General features: G+C 48.6%; 1 protein-coding gene across 3 annotated transcripts in view; it reads left to right on the top strand.

Annotated features, from left to right (window-relative positions):
* ALDH1L1 (aldehyde dehydrogenase 1 family member L1) overlaps positions 1 to 23,954 on the top strand; it is a 98,556-nt gene extending 74,602 nt beyond the window's left edge. For 2 of the 3 annotated variants that reach the window (XM_034998268.1, XM_034998267.1), the window contains 9 exons: positions 286 to 391; positions 1,782 to 1,869; positions 10,107 to 10,200; positions 12,995 to 13,094; positions 14,438 to 14,536; positions 17,393 to 17,558; positions 20,348 to 20,453; positions 21,584 to 21,783; positions 23,728 to 23,954. In XM_034998268.1, coding sequence (XP_034854159.1) covers positions 286 to 391; positions 1,782 to 1,869; positions 10,107 to 10,200; positions 12,995 to 13,094; positions 14,438 to 14,536; positions 17,393 to 17,558; positions 20,348 to 20,453; positions 21,584 to 21,783; positions 23,728 to 23,888 — 1,120 coding nt within the window. In that variant the 3' untranslated portion in view covers positions 23,889 to 23,954. Of the gene's footprint in view, positions 1 to 285; positions 392 to 1,781; positions 1,870 to 10,106; positions 10,201 to 12,994; positions 13,095 to 14,437; positions 14,537 to 17,392; positions 17,559 to 20,347; positions 20,454 to 21,583; positions 21,784 to 23,610 lie in introns of all 3 variants that reach the window. The other variant, XM_034998269.1, reaches the window with a different exon arrangement.
* The last annotated feature ends 303 nt before the right edge of the window (positions 23,955 to 24,257 follow it).

The raw sequence follows: 24,257 nt of genomic DNA, 5'->3' as shown, positions 1-24,257 counted from the left end.
GAGTGGAGTGTTGTGGAGTGGAGTGGGGTGGAGTGGAGTGGAGTGAGAAGAGTAGAACAGAGTGGAGTGTTGTGGAGTGGAGTGGAGTGATCAGAGTAGAACAGAATGGAGTGTTGTGGAGTGGGATGGAGTGGAGTGAGCAGAGTGGAACAGGTGGAGTGTTGTGGAGTGGAGTGGAGTGGAGCTGAGTGGGTGTCAGGCTTGGGAACGAGGACACCGTTGGCAGGTGCACTCTGGCCCCCAGGCTGTTTGGAGAGACGGAGTCCCCCTTCTTTTGTATGGCAGGGTCTGTGGCATTGTCATCCCTTGGAACTACCCCCTGATGATGCTCTCCTGGAAGACGGCTGCCTGCCTGGCTGCTGGGAACACAGTGGTGATCAAGCCTGCCCAGGTGGGTGTGGATGTGTTCCGGGCAGGGCCTGTGAGCTGTAAAGGGTATCAGTAAGCACCCTATAAAGGAGATGGGTGGCCCCTTGGCCCCTTTACCCACCCAGGACTGGTTTCTCCTCAAGGGAGGAGGGGTACTACTGATGAGGGCTGGCCTTCTGTGGGCCCTGTTCACAATGGCGGGGACAGCATGCAGCAGGGGCCGGTGGGGGCTGTAGGCAGGGTCTGTTCTTTCAGTGGTAGGGTGGCTGAGTCACGTTAGCTGACCCTGTACTTGCAGCTGCTTGGTGAGCAGTCAGAGATTTCTCCACAGATGCCAGCATTCTGGGCTTGGGGGAGCAGAAACCCTGTTTGGTAACCCTTGTCCAGGCCTCATGCTCTGAGACTGAAGCCCAGTCCCTCATAGAGAAGCTACAGAGGTAGGATGTCGGGGTCACTCAGGCTGGAAGGGCCTGAGCAGGGTCCCCCAGGGATGAGGACACCCCCTGCATGAGCCTCAGCTTCTTGCTCTGTATAGTGGCAGTAGCAGCCCCTCCCCTGCCTCCCCCCGGGGTGTTAGGAACCGAAGGCAAGATGCTCCATCACGTGGCTCTGGACAGTGTGCCCAGGAGGTCTCTTGCTCCCCTGGCTGCTTTGGGGCAATTTGGCTCCCAAAGTATTATAATATAAAAACCAACCACAACAATAGTTGACATTTAGTATTCATCCTGAGTCAGGCACTCCTAAAGCATTTTAATACATAACAAATTAAACTAAAAATTTGCATATATTTGCTTATTGAGCATCACAACAACCCTCAGATGACCCATAACCTCCCCCGTTAGCATGGGGGTGCTGCGCACAGATCCAGGCGATTGTCTCTGGAAAAGCACCTGACAGGCCTGTGCCCTCCCAGGGCCAGCACCCCACAGATGTGGCGGCTCTGAGGGCTGGTGGTGGGTGGGGCACAATCCAACCTTTACAAGGAAAATTACCTGGGTCTGAAGAGGAATGGCTGCTGGCAGGTCAAGAGGAGAGGAATGGCCTCCAGCAGTGAGGCGGTAACCAGAATCTTGCACAGACCACTGCGTGCTTCCAGGCAGTCCTGGGACTCCGCACTCCCTGAGTGAAGGAGGTATGAACATTCAGGAAGGGGCCAGGCCTGGCCACACGGCTGGAGCCTGCCAGGAGAAGGCACTAGAAGGTACATGAAGTAGCAGGCCTTCCTCCCAGCTTTCCACTGGAGCTGTAGGGGAAGCTGGCTGGGTTGGCAATACCCGCTATGATGGGGCTTCCTCTGGAGGGTCTTCCTGCCATGACTGCTCCTCCCTGCTTGCTACCTAGGCTGCTGGGAGAGGAGGAAGAACCCCACTTCCCAATCCCTCCTGACCCAGTCTTCTTTCCTGCCTCCTCAGGTGACCCCACTCACAGCCTTGAAGTTTGCAGAGTTGACCTTGAAGGCTGGCATTCCCAAGGGTGTGGTCAATATCCTCCCAGGATCTGGTAAGGGATGGGGACATGGGCATCTGGGGGCGCCAGGGCTCCAGGCAGCTGGAGATGCACTTGGTCAGAACAGGGCTTGCTACATGATGTACTCTAGTGGGACAGAGCAACTGGGGGCAGAGTGATCCAAAGGGGGTGGCCAGCCTGGTAGGGAGATGGCCCTCTCCCATGGTGGGAGAGACACACACCTGGAAGTGTTCTCTCTTTCAGATGCTTCCCATTTTCCCCAAAATGCTTTTCCATTTTTTTTTTTTTTGTATGTAGATATGTGCTCTGGAATAAATTACATAAGTTGGGAATTATCTGTCCTTGGAAGTTGGACAGGATTTATCTAGGCTTAGAGCATCTGGGGAGGTATTACATGAATTGCTTTTTTCGTTTCTTCTGTGATTAGTAGTCTAGTTTATTGGAAAAGTTGTCTCTTCTTGCACACATTTAAAATATATTGACATAGAGTTGTATTCATAATTTCTTATAAGTAATTCTTTTTTGATTCTCTATCCCCCTTATACTTTTCACTTTTTCTTTCTCTTTTAAAATTGATCAAATTTGTGAGAAGTGCTTGTTTGTCCCCATACTCTCCTCAAAAACAGAAATAAAAACAGCTCTCAAATTTCTTTACCCATTCCATTGCTGTTTTGTTTTTTTCCTCTGCTTTCATCATTATTTCCTTCTGTGTTCTCCTCTGTGGTTTTGGGTTTTTTTTGTTTTTTTTGTTTTTTTTGGTAACTTTTTGAGTTGAAAGTTTAATTCATTTATTTTTGTTTTTTGTCATTTAAATAAGGAAAGCGTTCAAAGAGAGCTTTGGTTACACCTCATACCTTTTGATTGACATTTTCATTATTATAAATGCCCCTTTTTATTTTTCATAATAGTTTTTGTCTTATAGTCTACTTCATCTGATATTACCATAGATTTCATATGGTCTTTGTTTGCATGATATATATTTTTTCATCCTTTTACTTGCAACCTACTTATATCTGATGTCTCCTTGGACAGCAGGTACTTGGATCTTGTTTTGATCCAGTGTGACAGTCTCTGCCTTTCTGAATGGATTGTTTAATCCATTCACATTTACTGTTATTATTGATAGAGTTGGATTTATGTCTGCAATTTTACTTTTTGCTTTCTGTGTCTCCTGTCTTTTGTTTCTATTTCTCTTTTATGGTTTTCTTTACATTGAGTGAATATTTTCTAGTGTAACATTTTAATTCTTTTAACGATTTTTTTCACTATATAGTTTTTAGTTATTTTCCTAGTGGTTACTCTAGGATTTACCATATGCTTCTTTTTTTTTAATTTTTTTAATTTTTTAATTTTATTATATTATGTTAGTCACCATACAATACATCATTAGTTTTTGATGTAGTGATCCACAATCCATTGTTTTCATATAACAACCAGTGCTCCATGCAGTACGTGCCCTCCTTAATACCCATCACCAGGCCAACCAATCCCCCCCCCCCCTCTAGAACCCTGTTTGTTTCTCAGGTCCATAGTCTTTCATGGTTCATCTTACCATATGCTTCTTAACTCATCAGAAAATACCTCAGATTTATGCTAACTTAATTCCAGTGAAATATACAAATGCTATTCCTACCTGGCTCTGTTATCCCTACTCCCTTTCACATATTTTTCACATATTTCTGTGTACTCTTCACTATGTTACAAACTCAATAGTACATTGCTATAACTTTATATAATTTTATGTCTGTGGAAGAAGTTAAAAAGGAGAACAAATATGTAATTACAGAGTTTGCTATACTAACCTTATTTACATTTCTGGTTCTCTTCATTTGTTTCTGTTGTTGAATTACTCTGTTATCACTTTCTTACTGCATTTCCTTCCTACCTTCTTTCTGCTATTATTGTCAAATATATTTCATTTGTAGTTGTTATAAATCCAACAATACAATTATTTACATATTATTTTATATAATTGCTTTTTAAATCAGTTAAGAAAGGAAAGGAAATATTCATTTAAGCTTTCTTTTGTAATTATATAATTACCTTTACTGGTGCTGTCTGGTGGATTCAAATTATTGCCTATGTCATTTGCTTTCAGCTTGAAGAACTTCCTTCGTATATTTCTCTTAAGGTGGGTCTGCTAGCAATAAATTATCTAAGTTTTTGTTTATCTGGAAATGTCTTTATTTTTTGAAAGATAACTTTGCTGAATATAAGATTCTTGGTTGACAGTTTTGTTCTTTCAGCATTTCAAATGTATCATCTCACTCCCTTCTGCCTCTATTGTTCCTGAGAGGTCAGCTATTAATCTTATTGGGGTTCCTTTATATACAATGAGTCATTTTTCTCTTACGGCTTCCAAAATTTTCTTTTGTATTTGTTTTTCACCATTTTTACTAAGATGCCTTTGGGAGTGGATCTCCTTAGGGTTATTTTACATGGAATTCATTGAATTTCATGGATTTTTAGACTAATGTTTTTCATCAAATTTGGGAAGTTTCAGCCATTATTTATGCTAACATTTTTCTCTGCTCCTTTCTTTTTCTCCTCTCCTTCTGGTACTCCCATTATACATATGTTAGTATGTTTAATGGGAACCTACTCTCCTCTGAGGCCCTTTTCATTAATTTTTTTTCCTCTCTCTGTTCTTTAGATTGCATAATCTCTAACTATCCTCAAGTTCATGGATTCTTTCTTCTGCCAGTTCAAACCTACTATTGAGCCACTCAATTTCTTATTTCAGTTACTGTACTTTTTAGTTCCAGAATTCCTACCTGTTTTTTTTTTATTTATTGCTTATTGTCTACTTGATGAGACATTGTCATCATAGCTTCCTTTATGCATGGTTTCCTTTAGTTTGTTGAACATATTCATAATGGCTGCTTAGAAGTCTTTGTTAAGTATAACATCTGGGCCCTCTCAGCTTATATTGCCTGCTTCTTTTTTTTTTCTTGTGATGGGTTACACTTTTCTATTTCTTTGCATGCATCATAGCTTTCTTTGTTAAAAGCTAGATAAGTTAGGCAATATATTGTACCAACTCTGGATACTGATCTTCGTCTTCCCTTTCCAAAGCTTGTTTTCATTATTTGCTTGTTTATGTCTTTATTGACTTGGCTAGGCTATAAAGTGAAGTCTGTTTTCCCTGTGGTGTATAGCCAGTGATGTCACTCAGGGAGCACAGCCTTGAGCACAAGATGACAGCAGTTTTAGTGGGGCTCTCTTTGACTCTCTTTTTCCCTGGTTTCCCTGTTAAGCTATCTGCCTCCTTTGGTATCACACTCAACAGTTCAGTTCCACTAACTACAATCTGCTTGTTCTATTGTTTTCAACAATGCCCTGGGTCATAAATTGCTCTACAATCTGATCCAATTAAATTTGGGCCCCTTTGCAGGGGTAATTTTTGAGGACATCCTTTGAGGTTTGTTCTTACCCAGAGAGCTCTTCCCTGGTTCTCTCTGGTAAACTAACTGACCTGCAGTTTACCTCATTGCTGTCATAAAGCTGTCAGCCTTCCCTAATTGCTCACCCCCAAAATCTCCATTGTTTTTCAGAATGCCCTTAGAATTGAACTTTCCCACAGTTTCAAATAAAGTCAATATCTCTGTTCTTATAGAAAGCTTCTCCCCCTGCCCCAAATCACAGAACCACTGCATCAGGTGTTGGGCCCTGTAAGGAAGCTGGGGCTAGGTGGATTAGGTCCCAGTAGTCTCAACCTGCCACACCCAGGTTAGAGCCTTCACTTTCTGAATGGGGACTGGGTGGAAGCCATACTCACCAGGAATTTAGCCTCTAAAACTCAGAGTTGGAGGAGATGAAAAAGATGTCATATCCCTGGACTGGGAGCTTGAGGAGAGGAACCATACCTTCCTGACCACCCCTACCTGGGGTGGAGTTTCCATTAATTGGAGGGAGAGGGGAGATGTGGAGGGAGAGAATTGTTCATGGCTCAAGTACCACAGACTCTCATTGTTCTGCCTGAAAGTTACTAGATTTACTTGAATAAATGTTTCTTTTCTTGCTATATGGAAATTTAGGAAAATTTCCATAGACTTTAAATGTTTTCTTTTAATGATTTTCACCAATTATACTTATTTCCCTGGGAATTGTCAACAAGGCTCCTCATGTTAGCCTTCAGAAGTGACTCCAACCTCATACCTTTTGAGTTTATTGTGTTCATATTTTTATTATTCATTTTTTAAGCTGACATTTTTATTTTATTTTAAAAAATTTTTTTATTAAGTTCAGTGATTCATTAGTTGCATAACACCCAGTGCTCATCACATCACATGCCCTCCTTAATACCCATCACCCGGCTACTCCATCCCCCCACTTCATCCCTTCTATAACCCCCAGTTTGTTTCCCAGAGCCGAGTCTCTCATGGTTCGTCTCCCTCTCTGATTTCTTCCCATTCAGTTTTCCTCCCTCCCCCTATGGTCCTCCATGCTATTCCTTATGTTCCACATATGAGTTTTCACTGTATGATAATTGTCTTTCTCTGCTTAACTTCTGTCACTTAGCATAATCCCCTCCAGTTCCAACCATGTCTATGCAAATGGTGGGTATTCATCCTTTCTGATGGCTGAGTAATATTCCATTGTATATATGAGCCACATATTCTTTATCCATTCATCTGTTGAAGGACATCTTGGCTCCTTCCACAGGTTGGCTTTTGGGACATTGCTGCTGTGAACATTGGGGTGCATATGCCCCTTCTTTTCACTACTTCTGTATCTTTGGGGTAAATACCCAGTAGTGCAATTGCTGGGTCATAGGGTACCTCTAATTTTAATGTCTTGAGGAACCTCCATATTGTTTTCCAGAGTGTCCATACCAGCTTGCATTCCCACCAACAGTGTAAGAGGGTTCCCCTTTCTCCACATCCTCACCAACATTTGTTGTTTCCTACCCTCTTAACTTTAGCCATTTTAACTGGTGTAAGGTGGTATCTCATTGTGGTTTTGATTTGTATTTCCCTGATAGCTAGTGATGATGAACATTTTTTCATGTGTCTGTTAGCCATTGTATGTCTTCTTTGGAGAAGTGTCTGTCTGTTCATGTCTTCTGCCCATTTCTTGACTGGATTATTTGTGTTCTGCCTTTTCATTTCCAGAGCCACTTTCAGAGAGGGATGTCCCTCCCTAGAGCAGATTTCTAAGGGTTCCGATTTTGTGCTCTGGTGTTATATCACTTTCCAGGTGCCAGCTTATGGAGCCTCCCTCCCCCTTCTGTTTATCTCTCTATATCTCCCCACAGATTCACGACTGCACTTCCTACCTTGCAAAAAGCAGTGCTTTTCTGCTTGTAGAGATCCAGATATATACTCTTACATCTCAGACTGATTTCATGGGGGCTCAGAATGGTTTGGTAGATATCAAGCTAAATTCAGGGGACTGGTTGAAACAGGGTCCCCTACTCCTCTGCCATCTTGCCTCCTCTATTTTTATTATTCTTAAATAACATGCAACTGTAGTTTTGATATCTTCTCTGACCCAGTAAGTAAGAAGACTAAAAAACTCACCAAGTTTTTTTTTCTAAAACTCTGTTCTTATATTTCTAGTTTTATTATGTCATGATTAGAGAATATGGCTTGTGTGTGTGTTTGTTAGTGCTGCGATAACAAAATACCACAAACTAGATAGCAAATAAAGTCACATTCTGAGGTACTAGAGGTTAGGATATCAACATATGAATGGGGGAAGACACAATTTAACCCATAATAGCTTGTAAACATTCTTCTTTCTAAAATGGAGAACTTCATGGGGTGCCTAGGTGGCTCAGTCATTAAGCATCTACCTTCAGCTCAGGTCATGATCCCAGGGTTCTGGGATTGAGCCCCGCATCAGGCTCCCTCTTGTGTTCCACCTGCTTGTGTTCCCTCTCTCACTGTGTCTCTCTGTAAAATAAATAAAATCTTTAAAAGAAATAAATAAATAAAAATAAAATTGAGAACTTCTGGGGCACCTGGCCAGGTCAGTCAGTGGAGCATGCAACTCGTGATCTCAGGATTGTGAGTTCTAGCCCCACATTGGGTGTAGAGAGTACTTAAAAACAAAACCTTTAAAATGGAGAGTTTCTTTGTAATCTGATATGTGATACCTTCTTATAAATATTAGTATTATTAAATACACTTTATTTTTCAGACCAGTTTAAGGTTCACAGAAAAATTGAGTGGAAAGTGTAGAGAATTCCCATATACCCTACATCCCCATATACTCACACTTCCTTCACTACCAACATCCTACGCCAGAGTGGTCAGTTTGTTACAACTGACAAACTTACACTGACACATCAGTATCACTCAAAGTCCATGGTTTTCATTAGGATTCACTCTTGGTGTTGTACATTATATGACTAATGTATAATGACATGCCTCCACCATTGTGGTATCATATAGAATAGTGTCACTGCCCTAAAACTTCCCTGTGCTCCACCTACTCATCCCTCCCTCCCTCCAATCCCTGGCAGCCACCAATCTTTTACTGTCTCCATAGTTTTGCCTTTTCCATAATGTCATATAGTTGGGCTCACACAGTATATAGTCTTTTCAGATTGGCTTCTTTCACTTAGTAATATGCATTTAAATTTCTTCCACATCTTTTTATGGCTTGATAGCTCATTTCTTTTCAATGCTGAATAATACTCCACAGGTTACTTATCTGTTCACCTAGTGAAGGACATCTCAGTTGCTTCCATGTTTTGGCAGCTATGAATAAAGCTACTAATAACATCTATGTGCAGTGTTTTATGTAGACAAGTTTTCAACTCATTTGGTAAATACCAAGGAGTGTGATGGATGGATCTTACAGTAAGGTTATGTTTGCTTTTGTAAGAAATGGCCAAACTGTCTTCCAAAGCAGTTGTACCATTTTGCATTCCCACCAACCATGAACAAGAATTCCTGTTGCTCCATATCCTCTCTAGCATTTGATGTTGTCAGCATTTTGGACTTTGGCCATTTTAGTAAGTGTGTTGTGGTTGTTTTCATTTGCAATCTCTAATGATATATGTTGAGCATCTTTACATATACTCATTTGCCATCAGTATATCTTCTTTGATGAGGTGTGTGTACAGATATTTTCCCCATTTTTTAATTGGGTTGTTTATTTTCTTATTGTTGAGCTCTTTGTATATTTTGGATAACAATCCTTTATCAGATATATCTTTTGCAAATATTTCTTTCCCAAACAGTTTTCTTTTTAACAAGAATGGTGGAATGGAATTAGTATCAAAATCATTTATAGAGCTGTGGCATCTGGGTGGCTCAGTCAGTTGAGCGTCTGACTCTTGGTTTCGGCTCAGGTCATGATCTCATGTGTTGTGGGATGGAGCCCTGTGTCGGGCTCTGCACTCAGTGGGGAGCCTGCTTGAAGATTCTCTCCCTCTGCCCCTTCTCACACTCACGCTTTCTCTTTCTCTCTCTCTCTAAAATGAATAAGTAAATCTTTAAAAAATCACTTATAGAGCTTTAACTATATTTAGAGCTTTAACAATATATAGAACTTTAACTATATAGAGAGGATGCAAGTATCCCACTCCAAAACTACTAACCAGAATCTTCACAGGTGCACCTGAGCACATGCAGTTTTATGAGCTCGGAGGCAGGGGAGCAGTGGAAATGGAGGGACTGGGTGGGTGGAGGAGCCCAGGACTGGGCAATTGATAAGGTGGGGAAGAGAAGTGTCAGGACTGACTCCCAGGTTCTTAGCTTCAACAACTGATTGCAAGGAGAGGCTGTTTGCTGAAATGGAGAACCTGGAGGAGAAGTACATCAGGGGAAAGATTAAGAGCTTAGTTTCAAATATGTTGAATTTGAGAGGCTGTTAGATATCCAAGTGGAAATCCCAAACAGTCAGAGGAATCACAAATGGATCCAGATCCAGACGGACTTAGAGGATGATGTGTCTGGAGATGGCATTTGAAGAGGTGTGCCAGGGTGAGATCAGCTGAGGAGACAGTGTGTGTTGAAGAAAGGAGAAGATAGCCTCATTTTAACTTAATCACTTCTTTAAAGACCCTGTCTCCAAATACAGTCAGATCTGAGGTACTGGGGGTTAGGACTTCAACATAATGAATTTTGAGAGGACACAATTCTGCCTGTGGCAGGCAATGAAGCCCAGTGAGCCCTGGGCACTGAGGGCACTAAGCACTTGGGGTGCACAGCCCAGAGTTCTAGCCTCAAGATGGACATGTGGAGAGTGGTGGAGCTTTTATCTCCCCTTCAGCACCTGGCAGCCGCCCTGACCCCCTTGCCCACTCTTACCTACAGGTTCTCTAGTTGGCCAGAGACTCTCAGACCATCCCGATGTACGGAAAATTGGGTTCACAGGTTCCACAGAGGTGGGAAAACACATCATGAAGAGGTAGGTGGTTGAGGCTACCTCTGGTCACAGTGTTGGGATGTGGACAGTGCTGTGTGTGAACTTGATGCAGGTTCTGACTCTGTGTCTGGGTTTCTGACAAGCCCTTGGTGGGTCTGGTGCAGCTGCTCTGTGGAGCATACTCAGACCAGGGGGCTGCTGAAGACAATGTGATTTGGGGCCATGAGCACAAGTGGGACAGAGCTACTCTGAATTGAGATGTGCTTCAAGTATAAAAGGTCCACTGGATTTTGAAAACTTAGTACACAAAGTGGCTCGTTAATAACTTCTTATATTAGGGCACTTGGGTGGCTCAGTCGTTAAGCATCTGTGTTCAGCTCAGGTCATGATCCCAGGGTCCTGGGATCGAGCCCCGCATCAGGCTCCCTGCTCTTCAGGAAGTCTGCTTCTCCCTCTCCCACTCCCCCTGCTTGTGTTCCCTTTCTCGCTGTGTCTCTCTGTCAAATAAATAAAATCTTAAAAAAAAAACCCAAACATATTGATTGCAAGTTGAAATAGTACTTTTTATTAATTGGGTTAAATAAAATATATTAGAATTAATTTCATTGGTTTCTTTTTCGTTTTCCCTTAAAACTGGGGCGCCTGGGTGGCTCAGTTGGTTAAGCGACTGCCTTCAGCTCAGGTCATGATCCTGGAGTCCCGGGATCGAGTCCCGCATTGGGCTCCCTGCTCGGCAGGGAGTCTGCTTCTCCCTCTGACCCTCCTCCCTCTCATGCTCTGTCTCTCATTCTCTCTCTCTCAAATAAAAAAAAAAAAAGAAAATCGTTTTCCCTTAAAACTAAAAGAAATTTAACTTAGTTTTTTAGTGGCTACTAAAGAACTGCCATTACATATGTGGCTGGTATTTGAGGCATTTTTTCTAGTCTATTGGACAGCCCCGTTCTAGAACATCCTCTCATATTCAGTGGACTTGCCTCAAGCAGCTGGGGTTGTGTTTCTTTCTCTGTCACTAATTCATGATATGACTGGGGCCAAGCCTGACCCTTCCAGGCCTCAGTTTCCCCATCAGTTCAGCAAAGGTAGTTTGCATGCTCCATGGCGCTGGTCTATGTAGCTGATGAGCTTGGAGAGGGCTGGACCACAACACAGTACCTTGTAGCTCTGGCTTCCCCAAGACAACCATGGGATGCCTGAGCACCACCCCACTGAAGGTGGATTCTGGAGGTGGGTTTCAGGCATCTATAGGTGAGTGAAAGGTACAAATAGAGAGGAGCTGGGGCTTCTGTTGGGCATATTAACACCTTTCTCTGAGGTCATGTGACCACCCTCATCTGTCTCTTGTTGTAAGACTCATGCATGGGAACTCCCGGGGCAGTCCAGCTATGACATGACAATTCCATGGGGAGAAAGATTTCTCTTGTGTTAAAACAGCATCTCATTGTAGCCCCCAATGCAGAGCAGTGTTTTTTCTCCCTGGGACTCTTCTTCAGCCTCTGACCCTGCTCTCCATGGGCCCCTCTGTGTGCCACAAGATGGGATTCTCACCCCTTGGCCCCACGACCCCTCTGTGAGCTGGGGTGCAATCTGGCCCTGCCCCCTTACTTGAGTGGCACCCTGCTTGATCACAGCAGCTTTACATGAGATCCTCTTCTGGGTCAGGAGCCACAGCCAGTGTGGCTCAGGGAGCATGTCTTTAGGGTCGGTAGGGGCTGATGTCACAGCCTGTGAGCGGGCCTGGTGGAGCTGTTCTGATTCATTTTGAGTGTAGGAGAACAAGCCTGAGCATTGAAGAGAGGGAAGCTGGCGGTGGTGCAGGACTGACGGACAGAGGGCAGATGGATGGATGAGAGAGTTGGAGGGGTGGCTGCAAGTAGTCACAGCAGCTTATTTACCTGTCCTTACTCAAAAGCTAGCTAGTGTCTCCTGTGCTGTACAGGCGATAGTCATATGTGAGCACATGTGTGCTAAGGCCAGAGGGAGGGCTCAGTAAATATCAGCTCTGAGGAGTCCAGGGCAGGAGGGCTTGGGTAGGTATCCTGTGGCTCTGGGACTGCCATCTTCTGGGGGCTTTCCAAAACCCCTGTGGCTGGTGCCTGAGATGGAAGCCCTCTTCCTGGGTCAGTCCTGAGTGAGGAGACCCCCCACTCCCACCCTGTGCCATGCCTGTGTTTCACTGGTCCAATCCTTTAATGTCCCTTGAGAGGACAGTATCAGTAAGCCCACTTTATGCCCACCGATGCAGCGTGCACAGGATCCCCAGCTTCTCTCTGCACCTGTCAGTAAAAATCTGAGGTGCCAGAGTCCCTGTGGCAGTGCAGCTGCCCCAACTGGGGAATGGTTCTGTGTTTGGTTTATTCATTGGATATTTACCAAACACAGCTGCATGACCAGACGAATGCCCACCTGCCCCACTGGGGCTTATGTTTTGATGGGCAGGGTTGGAAACAAATACAACGTGCAGCAAAACACAGCAGGGGCGGAGCACAAGAGCATGCTATTTATAGGGAGCAGTCGGGTCAGGTACCCCAACCAGGGGATAGAGCAGAGGCCAGAAGGAAGTGAGGAACAAGCTTTGAGGATATCTGAAGGAAGAGTGATCCAGAGAGGGCTGTGACAGCAAAGGCCTGTGGTGGGTGTGGGCCTGGGTGTGGAAGAGGAGGAAGAGGTGTGGCAAGGGGAGGGAGGTGGGGAGAGCTGATGAGCATGGGAGTGGGGAGAAGCTCCTTCTGACCCCCTGCTTGCTCTTTGAGTAAAGCATGCTTTGGAGCTTCCCACCTGGAGCCCCTGTGTCTCAGTCTCCCAAGGACCCAGCCCTACCAACCTCTGTCCCTTTCAGTTGTGCCCTGAGTAACGTGAAGAAGGTGTCCCTGGAGCTGGGAGGGAAGTCGCCCCTCATCATCTTTGCTGACTGTGACCTCAGCAAGGCTGTGCAGATGGTAAGGGCCTGCCTTGGGGGGTGGAGGTGGGGCACTTATCTCTGATTCTACAGTCAAACTCACACATTGGGCCTAGACTGGCAGGAAGGGGCCTAGGGGACGGATGACATATGCCTTCTAGAAAACAAACTTCCCAAGAAGTTTCATTATTGTCAAGATTACTGAGATCAACTTCACAGGATGGGAAATGTAAGCCACGGTTCCATCTGTTCTGAAATCAGCATGACTTTTCCTTTTTGCCATGTCCACTTGCCCAGCTCCACCGCTGACCCACTGGGCAGCCTCAGGCAAGTTACTCAACGTTTCTGGGCCTCCTGTTCTCACCTATACCCTAAGGTATACTTACTTAAGTATATATTATACTTAAGTATATATATTACTTAAGGTATAACCTACTCCTTTGGTTGTTACAGGGATTCAACAAGCTATTAAGTCTGAAGGGCTTAGAAGATGTGGCAGGTGCTGTGTGTCAGGGGTTCTTATGCTTGTATTATCATTGCCATTGTTATGCTTCGGTCCCCCTCTCCACACCTGTGGGAGCAAGCCAGTTCAACCAGGTGTCCAAGTATGCCCCATTCTGTCTAAGTCTCACTGTGCCTTGGAGGACAATGTGATGCCCAGCATGGGCACGAAGGGGAGTGAAGCCTCAGATAGGGAAACTGAGGGAGGCAAGTCCAACAGCCCAAGGGTCTTGGCCCCAGTGCCAAGGCCACTGCTGCAGGGCCAGAGGCCCAGGCCATGTCATTGGGCAATGCAATCCCAGCTGCCAGGAGAGCCAAGCTCTCCCTCCTCCCTTGGCCCCCCACATAGGGCTTCCAGGTCCAAAATGCAGGCTCCCTTGAGCCTCTGAGGACATTTATTCTGGAATCCTGCGAGGAGTTCTCTCAGGCCTGGGCTGGCACCCAGTCTCTCCCAAGACAGGGGGGTGCCTGCCTGCCTTTGCCTTCCATCTGCTGCCTGCCCCAAGCTAACAGACTCTCCAGGCTCAGACCCAGGAGTGTGGACTCTGACCCCTCCTGCGTCACCCCAGGGAGCACGCCGGCATACAGGGTCTCCAGGTTCACTCCACTCCTCTCCACTCCCTCTTGTTCTCCACTCTCTGTAATGTGGACACAGGTGTCTCCCCAGGGGATGGGACTCAGCTCTCCTCTTGAGGTGACTGAAGAATGAGTAGAGCCTGTATGTCCATTGCTGGCTGGGCCTGGCCCACCATCCCATTGGAGGTCAGGACACACACATTCCTCCCCTTCCCTATAAGAAGGGGGTACATGGGCCTGGTGGGGTGTGGGGGGCTGGCACCCTGGGAGCAGTTGTAAGCCAGCATCCTTATCCATTCTCCAAAGGGGATGAGCTCCGTCTTCTTCAACAAAGGGGAAAACTGCATTGCCGCGGGACGACTTTTTGTAGAGGACTCGATCCACGACCAGTTTGTACAGAAGGTGGTAAGTTCTGCTGCGGAGTCTTCACTGAGACAGCCACCTGTGCTGCAGGGGGTAGGGGGCAGGGAGGCAAGGCTGGGCCAGGTGGAGTCAGGCACTGTCCATCTGAGTCAGGAAACCCTCACACAAAGCTGTATCCTTTTTCACGTGTTTTCATTATTTCAGCAAGAAATAGTAACTCTGCAGCTCAGACTGACATAACCAGAAAGGGCCTGTCCTAGGTCAGCTCCCCAGCAGTGAAGCCTAAGCCAGGAATTCAGGTGCATGTGGCTCACTATTGGCGAGCTGTCAGGTGAAGCCTGGGAGGTGAGAGGGACCAGGAGAGGACAGGGACAGGACATGTTCTCAAGTGATATCCAGCCCTAGCCTGACCCACAGATAGGAGCTCTGGAGCACGAATGATACCTCTTAGGTGTACCCCTGGGGTCCAGGGGCCAGGCTTTTGTCCCCTGTCAACAGTTGTTGGCTGTGAGTGTTCATGGGCTAAAGGAGGTCTCCCTGGGACCTGGGATCATCAGCAGCCACCTCTCTTGGCTGCTGCAGGGTGGGTACTCACAGGTAAAGAGGATGGGGTGTGGTACTCACAGCATCTCCTACATTCTTACAACATAGAACCAGAAAGGAAGTCACTCTGTCCCCACTGATTCTGTTGGAAAAGGTTGTGGGGAAGGATGCTGGTTGGTGTGACTGGGTCCCAGGTCTATCGCTGGTCCATTCAGTGATTGCAGGGCCTACAGAGCTCTGGTTGGCTCAGCTTCAGCCAAAAGCCCTTCCTCACATCCTGGAGAGCAGAGTCTGATCCCAGCGGATATGAGAGGGGATGCTGGAACACAGCCCCTATGTGCAGGTTTTAAAAACTATATTTAGGAAGCCAGGAAAAAAGAGAAAGCAGGACTGGTACAAGGCGAGGCAGCTGTTAGGAAGGAGTTCTGGAGAGGGTTTTGGATAACGGGTAAAAATATGAAAGGCAGTGAGGAAACAGGATTTCTAGAAGGGAGTGTAACAGCTTTTGCCACATAACAAGCTACTCCCAAAACTTAGTGGCTTGGGATAACAGCAGTTCATGCAGTCACAGCCCTGTGGGTTGGCACTGTGGGCACCAGCCCAGGTCCACCAGAGCTTGCTTGTACATCTGCGGTCAGCGGGGGCACTTGGTGGCTGTGTTGGGATGGCTTATCTTTGTACCTGGGGTCCTTCATCCTGCAGCATGTGCTCAGACACATGCAGGGCCAATGGTAGGACTCCTAAGAGTGAGAATAGGAGTGTAGAGGCCTCTTGGGGAGTGTAGAGGCTTCGTGGGACCCCTAAAGTTTGCTTCTGCCACATTCTGCCAAGTCACAAGCCAGCTCAGATTCAAGGGGTGGGAAACCAACCCTATCCTGATGAGAAATGAATACAATACATAACCCACTGTAGTTTGGGAGCTGGGCAGCCTAGCTGAGTGAGTCCATCACTGCTATAGGCCCAGCACAGGACTGGCTGAACCTGGGGCATGGATGGGGAGTCACGATGGAGGGCCCATGAGGGGGCAGCTCACTGAGTGGATGTAGTTGCAGGGAACATAGCTGGGCAAGCCCCAGTCCCCTCCAGGAGTCTGCAAGGGAGTCGTCAAACCCCCACAGGGTGAGGGCAGGGGTCAGAATCCCAGGAGAATCCCAGAATCCCAGGAGAACTGTCAGGATAGTTTCAGCTCCCAAATATAGGAAGCAAGAGGCACATCCAGGACACTCAGCATTATTACTCTTGGCATCCTAGGGATGGAGTTGGGGGTGGGGGGTAGTTGGTGGCCAAGTGGGAGCAGAGAAGGGGAGCAAGGCAGGGGATGGGGACTCCCTTCAGCACAGAAGAGCTAAGGGGTCCTTGGTGAGAGGGCAGGGGTGGTCCTTGGGGGCTTGAGTGTCTTCTGATTAGGCCTGGCTGGGGGGTGTAGAGCCTGAATGGAGGGGTGAAGTAGCCCTGGCCTCGGAGGAGGAGGAGGAGGAGGAGGAGAAGGCCAGTCAGGCCTGACCTTGATGCAGCCACAGTGAGGGTAGAGATGACCTTGTTTGGTCTTAAGAAACTGAGGAAAAACCTGGAGATATGTGACAATAACAGGAGGGGTGAACCCCAGCCAGGAGTCCAGAAAGTCTAATGTCTACCTCCCACTGGAGGTGAGACATGCCATATGAGTTCTTTTCCATAGCACAGCATCCCATATTCAGGGGCTTTTCTGACTCTCTGCATCCAACCCCAGAATCCATCAGATACCATGTAGCACATCTTTTGTGGAGACCCAAATCCAGGGCAAAGCCTAGACCTACTTTTAGGTTGGCTGAGGCAACAAGGAAGGCTTTCCAGAGGAGGGGGACTTGAAGCTGGGCTCTGAAGCAGGAAGAAGTAGAAGCAGGAGTGGGTGGACTCAAGGCCCAGGCCCCTCCACTCCACTTAGGGTCTATTCCTCTTGTCACCAGGGCATTGCAGCAAGACATGTGTTTACCTGCCCCACCCCCATTCCATATTCTGGAGGCCCCAGACAAGCATTCTCTCAGCTTCTCAGCCTATGAAGCTGGGTGCGGGACCACTGTAGGGACACACTTTTTGCTGGCCCATGTCTGGCCCTCACCCTGTCCCTGGACACCTCCGTTTTCTCAGCCTGTCTGATGCTAGGCTTGGGTCTCCTTGCACATTGGATACGTTTGGGGTCTCAGCCTGGGAGGCGGGTTTGGAACCAGAATAGAGACCATCCTGAGGACATGTGGACTTTCTTCACAGCCCAGTGGCTGGTCACTGAACATGCAAACACATTAGGCAGGTCAGGCTGGGAGTATCGTCAGAAACCATGGTACCTGAGCAGAACCTGACTGGGAGGACTCTCCACAGGTAGAAGAGGTGAGGAAGATGAAGATCGGCAACCCTCTAGACCGGGACACCAACCATGGGCCACAGAACCACCAAGCCCACCTGCAGAAGCTGGTGGAGTACTGCCAGTGCGGCGTGGAGGAAGGGGCCACGCTGGTCTGTGGTGGGAGTCAAGTAGCTCGGCCAGGTCAGTCAGAGCACTCCTGGCTCACCTCAGAGCACTCATGGCCCACTGGGCTGACCCGGAGGGCAGGCAGCATGGTCTCTGGTCTCCTGCCCCACTCTAACTGGAGGTATGTGAAGGCCACGGTTAGGCTCCCAGGCCTCAGGGCTCATCCGGGACATTGGCTGCGGTGGCCTTGGATATTTGGACCCCAGCCAGACCAGGTGTGGTACTGGCAAGGTGAAGACACCAGGGCTGAAATCCAGTCAGTGCCGGTTTAATGTGTATCATAGTGGACTTTGATTTGCCATAAACATCTCCGCATCCTTGAAGTTCTTTCCTCCCGTGGATTCCATGGCACTGGCTTTCATGGCTTTCTGTCTTTGGCATTACTTCTCAGCAGTCACTTTTCGCTGAACCTCCCTCTCCACCTGTGCCTTAAATGGAGGTATATCCCCAAGTCTCTCCTGAGCTTGGAGCGCTTCTCATGGCAGACCCTTTCCCTGGAGGATCTCATCCCCCGCAGTGGCTCACACCCTCCCAAGTATCTGTCTCTGGGCTCCTCCTCATCCAGAAATCCTGACCACCTAGACACCTCCACCCATATGTCCCCAGGCCCTTCAGACTGAATGGGTACCAAATCCATCACATCATCTGACTGTCCTGACCCAGACATACACTTGCCTCTCTAGAATCTTCCATTTGTTCAGGTCACTGGAGTCAGAGGAGCAGGGGCTGCAGCACGGACTGTTTGAGATGCTTCCTTGTCAGACTGCCCACCACATGGGGACAGGCACCGTGTCTGTCTTCTACACCATTAGGTCCTTCACACCAGCACTGAGACTCAACCAAACCTGAGTTAATTTGATGGAAGGAAGGAAGGAAGGAAACAATGAATTCTAGACTCCTCTCTTTTCTTGACCGCCTACTTTAAATTAATTGCCCCATTCTCTTAAATTAAAAATCTGTCTTCCTCCCCTGCATCCCTACTGCCATACTGCTGACTTTGCAGCTCGTTTTGCCTGCGCCATCATATCTGCTTCCTGAGGAACCTTTTGTACCATGCTAACCCTTTACCTATGGTAGCTGCCAGAAGTCTGATTATGTCTCCCCCAATGTTGAAGCAACTTATACAGTGACCCATCCTCCTGCAGCAGCAAGCTCAAACTCCTTACTTCATACCCAGGGTCTTCCATGGTCCTAAGCTAACTGGCTTGCCCATGACCCATGCTCCAGCCACATTTTACTCTCTCTGAGTACATCTCACGCTTTCCTGCTCCCTGGGCTTCTGCTGCTCCTCTGATTAGCAAACACCTCCCCATTTCCTCAACTGACAAATTCATCAACGAGCTCAAATAACATCCAGGCCCAGACCCTAGGTGCTCCTGTGTCACAGACGCTCCCTGGCACCTCATACAGTGACAGTTTTATAGCCACTGATGGCCACTGATGGCTACCCCCTTCCTTGCCCTCAGTAGACTAGGGGCTCCATAAGGCCAGAGTTCAGGGTCTGATGGGAGGGAGTGAAGTGAAGGCATGGTTTGCAGAACAGTTAGGGTGGTGCAGCCCCCAGAAACCAGGATACTGGAGAGCCACTATCACCACCCCCTGGCCTGAGGGCTCAGAGGAGGGAGCAGAATTCCTAGAACCTGGTGAGGAGCAGAGCTGTAAGCTACAAATCCAACTGGACATCAGAGGATGAGGGAGGCTCATCTGGGAGGGGAAGAGTATAGAAAGAATAGAAAAGGGACAGAGCCCGGCCAGTGCAGAGCCTCCAGCACCTGGTGGGCAGCAGCTCGTTTGCAGACGGAGAGAATACAGGCCATACCACATGAGTCAACATGTGTTCATACCTAATGTAGCTTTTTAAAAACTGTAGTTAATGTTAAAATATAATTTATAAATGTATGAAAAGTATGGAATATTAAGTTGTCTTTAAAGTTAATTTTTTTTTAAAGATTTTATTTATTTATTTGTGAGAGAGAATGAGAGACAGAGAGCATGAGAGAGAGGAGGGTCAGAGGGAGAAGCAGACTCCCCGCTGAGCAGGGAGCCCGATGCGGGACTCGATCCTAGGACTCCAGGATCATGACCTGAGCCGAAGGCAGTTGCTTAACCGACTGAGCCACCCAGGCGCCCTAAAGTTAATTTTTTTTCCTAAAAACTGGAAAGAGAAAATTTCAAGTCTCTCAATTTTCCCTTAGTCAGGCTAAATTACATCTCAGTCCATTAAGGTCTCCAGGTCCCTGGGCTCTGTGTCTAGAGGAGAAATAGAGGAAGCATTTCTGCTGTCAGAAGTGGCTCCATCTACAACCAGGGCCTGTAGGGACAGCAGTCTGGATGGGAGGAGGTGGTGGCTTGTGTTGACAGGATAGCAGGAGGCTGTATCCTGGCTGAAAGTAGTCATCTTTGCACCTGGGGCATGTACCTGCACTGAGGGGCCAGGAATCAGGGAGACAGTCCTGAGAGGTCCTGTCCGTCAGAACCCATGTCCAAGGCTCCCCCACCCCCAGCTCAACCTACTCCACAGGGACTGATGGAGAGCCATCCGAGGGGCTGCACTAGGTAAAGAATCTCCACTGTATCACAGACCAACACTGAGCTGCTCATCTTCCTCAGCAGCATTTAGTTGAAAGGTTGTGAGGATCCTCCAAACTCATACACCTGGGGCAGGAAAGCCACCCACCGTCTGTAGCATCCACCACACAGGTGTCACAAACTGCAGAATGTGTGCATGGTGGCTGGTGGGGCCCAGGCCTGGCTGGGGAGAGGACCGCCCACCTGCACACCATGAACCTCTGTCTCCCCTGTAGGTTTCTTCTTCGAGCCGACTGTTTTCACGGACGTGGAGGACCACATGTTCATAGCCAAGGAGGAGTCCTTTGGGCCCATCATGATCATCTCTCGGTTTGCTGATGGGTAGGGAGTCATGCTTATATCTCTTGAGAGCCTGATCCTCTTCCATGCCTTACTGGGGTCTTCGCTTGAGCTTCATGGAGGGGAGTGCAGAAGGGGAATGCAGATGGGGTGGGGGCTGTGGATACAGCCTAGCTTCCTGCCAAGTCCTTCTCAACCACTGAAGGTAGGAGAGCCCTAGGGGACCTGCAAGGCTGGGTCCCACTGAGGGTGTCTTCCTTGTCTCTCTGATGCCTCTCATGGCATTCTGGGTTCTGTTCCTATCCACTGCTGCATAATAAACCACCCCAAACCTTGGTGGCTTAGAATAGCAAGTTACTTAATTCACTTGTGAGTCTTCAATTTGGTCAGGGTTCCATGGGGCTGGCCGCCTCTGCTCTGGGCCATGTCGGGACAGCTGCTCCCCAGCACCCAGCTCAAAGAGGCCAGGTGGAAGATGCAAGTCTCCTCAAGAACTATCATTTGGCCTCAGAAAGCCCAGAAGCTCACTTCCACCTGTCTTATTGGTCCAGCAAGTCACTGAGGCCAGACCTGGCTTAAAGGGAGAGGAAATGGGCTGGCCATAATTGCTCTACCACGGGCTCTTTTCCTGACTATTATTCTTCAGAGTAGCACCTTTGAGCAGATTACAGAATGGCATCTCATCCTCGATACCCTATATTTCCAACTATCAAAAAATTACCAAAATTTTCTTTACATGCTGGTTGTATTAGAATGAGATACTTTTCTCCCATCTACCAAGCATTGTGGTCAGTCTTCAAGCCTGTGATGTCTGTGGATGCCCCCAGTGTAGCTGCCCAAGGAATGCCTTTCCATGTGTGGTGGATCCCCAGCCTGCCCCCCTCCCTGGGCTCCCATCCCCCTGTCTACACAGTGAGGGGCTCACCCATGATGACCAGGGTCTGACTCTGCTCTACCTCCTCTCTGTCATTCTTTCCTCTTTGCTTGGCTGACCTATCTCCTCCACACTTGCTGTAGGCCCGGCACGTTTGCTCAGAGGGTCCTATGTGGTGGGGAGCTTGCAGTGGGCCAGGCACCCCCCTTGGAAGAAGGGGTGCCCGTCTTTCTGTGTCCCATGTCCAGGTTGGCCCCATGGTCCTCCTCAGGGAGTTCTTCCTGGGTTTTCCCTGCAGTGACGTGGACACTGTGCTGTCTCGGGCCAATGCCACGGAGTTTGGCCTGGCTTCCGGCATCTTCACCAGGGACATCAACAAGGCCCTGTATGTCAGCGACAAGCTGGAGGCCGGCACCGTGTTTGTCAACACATACAACAAGACTGATGTGGCCGCTCCCTTTGGAGGGTTCAAGCAGTCCGGCTTTGGCAAAGACCTCGGTAACCTAATCCCGAACATATATTAAGGCCCCTTGGTGCCAGGCCCTGTCCTGGGGGCCAGGGGTATAGCATTGACAAGATGGCTCCCGGTGCTCACTTCTTACTGGGAGTGGACAGGGGATAATTAAGGCAGTAAGCAAGATCCAGCTGGGAAGTGAGGAATGGAGGAAGTGGACAAGACAGAGTGACCTGGCCAGGAAGACTGGGAGGGTCATTTTAGAGGGGACCAGGGTGGGCCTCTCCAAGGAGGTGGTGCCTGCACTGAGGTTCGAGTGGCTGGAGGAGGCGGTATAAAGACCTGAGGGTACGTGTTCCCAGCTGAGAGGACAGCAGGTCCTGAGAGAACCAGCTTCGGTCTTGGAGCTGCAGAGAGGGGCCTGAGTGCAGGGATGGGGAAGTCCAGAGGGGAGGAGGCTGGGGAGGCAGGCAGGGGACCAGAGAGCAGGGCCCTGGGGGCAGCAGTCAGAGCTTCATCCACAGAAAGAGGGGAAACTGTGGAGGCCGAGTATGGAGGCCAGTGGGGCAGTGTGAGTCCCCAGTGTAGAGACAATGTCACCTGGGTGGGTAGCCAAACTCAAGCCCTGCCTGGCCTGCCAGGAGAAGTGGAGGTCTGGTCTGGCACTGGGCTATTGCATGATTTAGGATGAGCGCTGCTCTCCCCATCCTGCCACCATGGAATCCAGCAGTTGAGAACTGGCTCCAGTTGGGGATCCCAGCTCTGATGCCTAGCAGTGGTGGTGACAGGGAGGGCAGGGTCTGGGAGAGCAGCTGTTTCCAAGAGCCTCCATCCCTGAACCCAGCTCAGGATGCTCAAGGAGGTTTGAGCTGAAGCTTGACCATAGAGAGGCTGCTATCTCATTTTCTCCCCCCACTCCATCCCTCATACCCTGCAGAAAACCCCAAGGATGCTTGTGAAAGAAGCCCCAACAACACCCCCAAAGCCTGGCACTACACTGTGCACCCAGAGGTGGGACTCACACTCACACACACATGCACATACACAGTGTTGGACAGTCCTGCTCCCTTTGTCCCTGTCTGCCACCCCTTCTTGTTTCCTCCACTGGAATCTACAAGGGCCACTGTTATTCAGGAGGCTGTGGGTGCTGGGTCCCCAGGATCTGGTCTGTCACTTATGACCCTGGCCCTGAGCTGCTCTAGCTCATCCCCTCTGCTGCCCCCTCTTCCTGTGTCCTGTGCACATAAACCAGGCACCCCCAGTAACCCATCGGGGTTTGGCCCAGAGACCTCAGCAGGCCCCAGCTGGTGAAGCGTGGCTCCTGGGGCCAACCTTAGCGGGTGGGGGAGATGTCAGGCAACCACAGGCCCCACATACGGGTTGTGGGACCGAACACACCAGCTGCAGAACATAGCCAAATTCTGGGTGCCTCTGACTCCCTTTCCCAGGAACAGCATGACCTGGAATTAGTTGGGGGGGCAGCAGTGGGGACAGGTGATGGACTGGCACCTCTGGGTGAGTAGGAGGGTACCAGAGAGCCTCTTGACTGCCCTCGGGGTGATGGGGCTGCCATTCCTCTAGAGGAGGTAGTCAGAGCAGGGAAGTTTCTGGAACAGTGGAACAGTTGCTCCCAGTTAGTCTGTATTCCGATGCCTGTGGTGGAATCCTTACCACCCCCACCCTACAACTGATGCAGGACCTGCCAAGACCTTGGTTTCTCTTCTGTAACTGGGGCTGAGCCTGGGCGGACCCCACATGGTTGCTGCAGGGATCTGTGAGATAAAAGGGCTGCAGCGCTCGCAACAGTGTGGGGTCCATCCTAGGAGCTGCTGTGAAAGTGACCTTTCCCCATGGTACGTGCTGTCTTGCAGGAGAGGCAGCCCTGAATGAGTACCTGCGGGTCAAGACGGTTACTTTCGAGTACTGATGAAAGGTCTCTTGCGAGAAAGCTCCCCTCTCCACAATGTGTCCTTGCCCTCCATAACCAGGCCTGAACCAGCCTGCCTTCTCAGGGAGAGACCAAGGCTGCTTCCCCGGAGTTCCTGCCCTCTCATGTCCTCCTGAGCAAGCAACACTTCCACAGGAAGCACTGGTGGAAGCCCCCTGCCTGCACCTCTGTCCCCGCTGGGACATCCTCACCCCTGTCTGATCACAGTGGCCTTTGGCGAGGTGAGAAGGTGGCCCCAGGGTGAATAAAGGTTCTGGCCATTGGCAACCCCGTGTCTCTCTGTTCCATCTGTGGGTGCTCCTGGGTGGCCCTGCAGGTCCAGGCACTCGTGTGTATTGCCCAAGGAGGGTGCCCTGGGGAGAGGTGCAGCAGTGAAATGTGGGTGTACATCAGTTAGGATGAAGCTAGGCATGAGAGACATCTGTGGGGTGACTCCTGGGAAATGCAGAGCAGAGGAAGCAGGACGGGTTAGGGTTAGGGTTGGAACCAGCATCCCATCCCTCCACTTTGCTCTCTCTTTCTCCTCTCACCCTGCAGGACTCTGGGGCCTTCCCTTCTTCACCCCCACCC

Source organism: Mirounga leonina, unplaced genomic scaffold (assembly GCF_011800145.1).
Source record: "Mirounga leonina isolate KUSES-001 unplaced genomic scaffold, KU_Mleo_1.0 Mir_94, whole genome shotgun sequence".
NCBI classification, from domain to species: Eukaryota; Metazoa; Chordata; class Mammalia; order Carnivora; family Phocidae; genus Mirounga; species Mirounga leonina.
Note: the sequence above shows the minus strand (reverse complement) of the source record. Positions and strands in the feature narration are given on the sequence as shown.